Source organism: Cricetulus griseus, chromosome 3, assembly GCF_003668045.3.
Source record: "Cricetulus griseus strain 17A/GY chromosome 3, alternate assembly CriGri-PICRH-1.0, whole genome shotgun sequence".
In the NCBI taxonomy this organism is placed as follows: domain Eukaryota; kingdom Metazoa; phylum Chordata; class Mammalia; order Rodentia; family Cricetidae; genus Cricetulus; species Cricetulus griseus.
Window position 1 is genome coordinate 96,430,447 of NC_048596.1, and position 2,760 is coordinate 96,433,206.

Below are 2,760 nucleotides of genomic sequence, written 5' to 3' on the forward strand. Positions count from 1 at the left end.
AGATATCCACCCTGCCAACACCTGTAGCACTGACCACGCCCATTTGGAGTGGTCACAGGTTCAGACTTGATAGAGAGCAAGACTAGATCTGGGGTCCCTGACCCCAGCACTCTTTCTTACTTCTGGTTGGGTCACAGAGAAGCCTGAGTGGATCCTTGAGCTGGGACCTGTGGCGGTCACTCATCTCTTGTGTAAGTGCATTCTCCCTGAATAAACTTCACTTAACCTGTACTGAGTCTAGTGAATCTTGATTCCCACACAAAGTCCTGATTGACAGTTGATGTGAGATAAGCCAGCTCACCAAAGGTAGCACCAGCCCTAGGAAGATAGATCTGAACTCTACAAGGAATGTAGTTGAGTTCAAGCCTATGAGCAAGCCAGTAAGCATCATTCTTCCATTTCTTCTGCCTCAAGTTCCCGCCTTGAATTCCTACCCTTGCCACCCTCAGTGATAGATTGTGACCTGACATATAAGATGAATAAACATATTCTTCCCACAAGTTGCTTCTGGTCGGGGTGTTTTGTCACAGCAAAAGAAATTAAACTATAACAGCTTCCTTATTTTATATTCCTTTGTATTACCTATTTACCAATCTTTCCTCATTTTCTTTAATATTTCAGTGGAAATTGAACTATATCTTCCAGGCATATATGTTACTTTACTGATAAGTGATTTAAAAGTGAATAGTCTGCAGCTCTTTGCTGTATGGGAATTCACAATACATTTGGTGTGACAGACATACAAATGTATAACTAGAGTTATAACTGACCCTCCAACTCCTAACTTCCAGTTTTCTGTCCTTTTAACTTTCACTGTGATGCTGTCAAATGCCAAAACCCTTTTGCAATTTACCCCTCTAAAATTGATATCACCATAAATCAGGATAGACAAATGAAAGTTTTTATAATTCCCTCTTTCACATCACCCTAGAAAGTATTCCTCAAGCATTAACTGGCATGTCAATTACATGGGCTCTTGCCGAGTATTGGCTCACAAGCTTGCCGCAGAACTAATTCCACAGTGTCAGCAGCTCTCAAGGTGGCACTTATATTGCTACAACAACACTCTGAACATCAACAAACAAACTCAGACAAACTCAGACATGCTGTAAAGGATTTAATGCAGCACAGAAAGAATCAAAATAAGAAATAAATGCAAGAAGTTAAAGAGTTCCAGAATCTGTCAGGCTTCTCCCAGACACAATAAAAGACCATGTTTTCTTTAGAAGACTGAACAAATTCTTATTCTTCATTCTTGTGTGTAAAGATAAATGCCTTCCACCATCCAAACAACAATGAAAGGATTCATAGAGGCTCTATGGACTATGAAGCCTCTTCCTCCTGTAAACCAGAAAAATTACCATATTGATTGATTGAAACAAACTACAGGACCGTGAAGTAAATGGATCCCTTTGAGGATGAAACACTGTACCTTCTCTAAAGTAGCTTATTGTAGAGAAAATGGAACTTCTAAGAATGCTGTTCCCATTACTTAGAACGCAGACCCAGTTTTTCTAAGACTTTTACTCTAATCTGCCGAGTTTTTACACAATACACAATGGGATTCATCAAGGGTGGTACCAGCAAGAAAGCATCTGCTATCAGAATCATAGCTAAGGGAGACTTATGCTTTGCAAAGCGATGCATGGTTGCTAAGGTAATGATAGGTACGTAGAAGATGAGCACAGCACAGATGTGGGAAACACAGGTATTGAGAGCTTTGAGCCGCTCCCTATGGGATGCAATTCCCAGCACAGTCTTCAAGATGAACACATAGGATACAGCAATGAACACACTGTCTGACATCATGCAGAGTGCAACAAACAGCCCATAGTAAAAGTTAACCCTGTTATCAGAGCAGGCCAGTTTCATGACATCCTGATGGAGACAATAGGAATGTGATAACAGGTGCTTGTCACAGTATCTGAGTCTCTTTAAAGTAAATGGAAGTGGAAGCACCAGGAGAATGCTTTTAACAGCAAAGACTAGCCCAATTTGCACAACCCTGGAGCTTGTGAGGATGGAGCTATATCTCAGTGGGTGCCTGATGGCTACAAAGCGATCAAAGGACATAATAAGGAGCACTGAAGACTCCATATCTGTGAATCCATGGATGAAGAATTCCTGGGCAATGCAGGCATCAGCAGAAATCCCCATGGCATTGAACAAGAATATTCTTAGCATCGTGGGGATGGAGGAGAAAGACAGGCCCAGGTCAGATAAAGCCAGCATGGAGAGGAAATAGTACATGGGCTCATGTAGAGAAGACTCTGTTCTGATGACACAGAGGATAGTGCAGTTTCCCAGGATGGCTGTAAGATACATGAGGCAAATAGGGATGGAGACCCAAATGTGCATATGCTCAAGTCCTGGGATCCCAATCAGTAGGAATGAGCCAACGTCAACCTCTGAAGTATTGAGAAGCATCACAAGTACTTTTCTTATTCAGCTGCTCCAGAACCTACAGTGCCATCAATAATCAACACAAATTATCTCTTAATTGTAATGATTACACAATATGGGTTGAATTTAATATTGCTTAAATTAGGATATGAAAAATATAACTTTCTTTTTTTGTGCAGTAGCTTTAATGTTGAATTGAAATTGCTTTAAATTACAGAAGGCATACTTTTTAACTTTCTTGGATTCAATGTAAATGAAGTACTTTGTCTCTCAATTTGTCTTTCAATTGTAGATATATTCTTTTTTTCACTTTTTTATTTTTATTTTTTAGCTTATATATATGTATATATTTATATT

The 2,760-nt window shown here is 39.7% G+C and overlaps 1 protein-coding gene across 1 annotated transcript; it reads right to left on the minus strand.

The window, feature by feature from the left end:
- Window positions 1–1,488: 1,488 nt before the first annotated feature.
- On the minus strand, window positions 1,489–2,427 carry LOC100752976 (olfactory receptor 51A7). The gene has a single exon (XM_027407979.1). It carries the CDS (start codon window positions 2,425–2,427, stop codon window positions 1,489–1,491), a length of 939 nt encoding a protein of 312 aa, XP_027263780.1.
- Window positions 2,428–2,760: the final 333 nt, after the last annotated feature.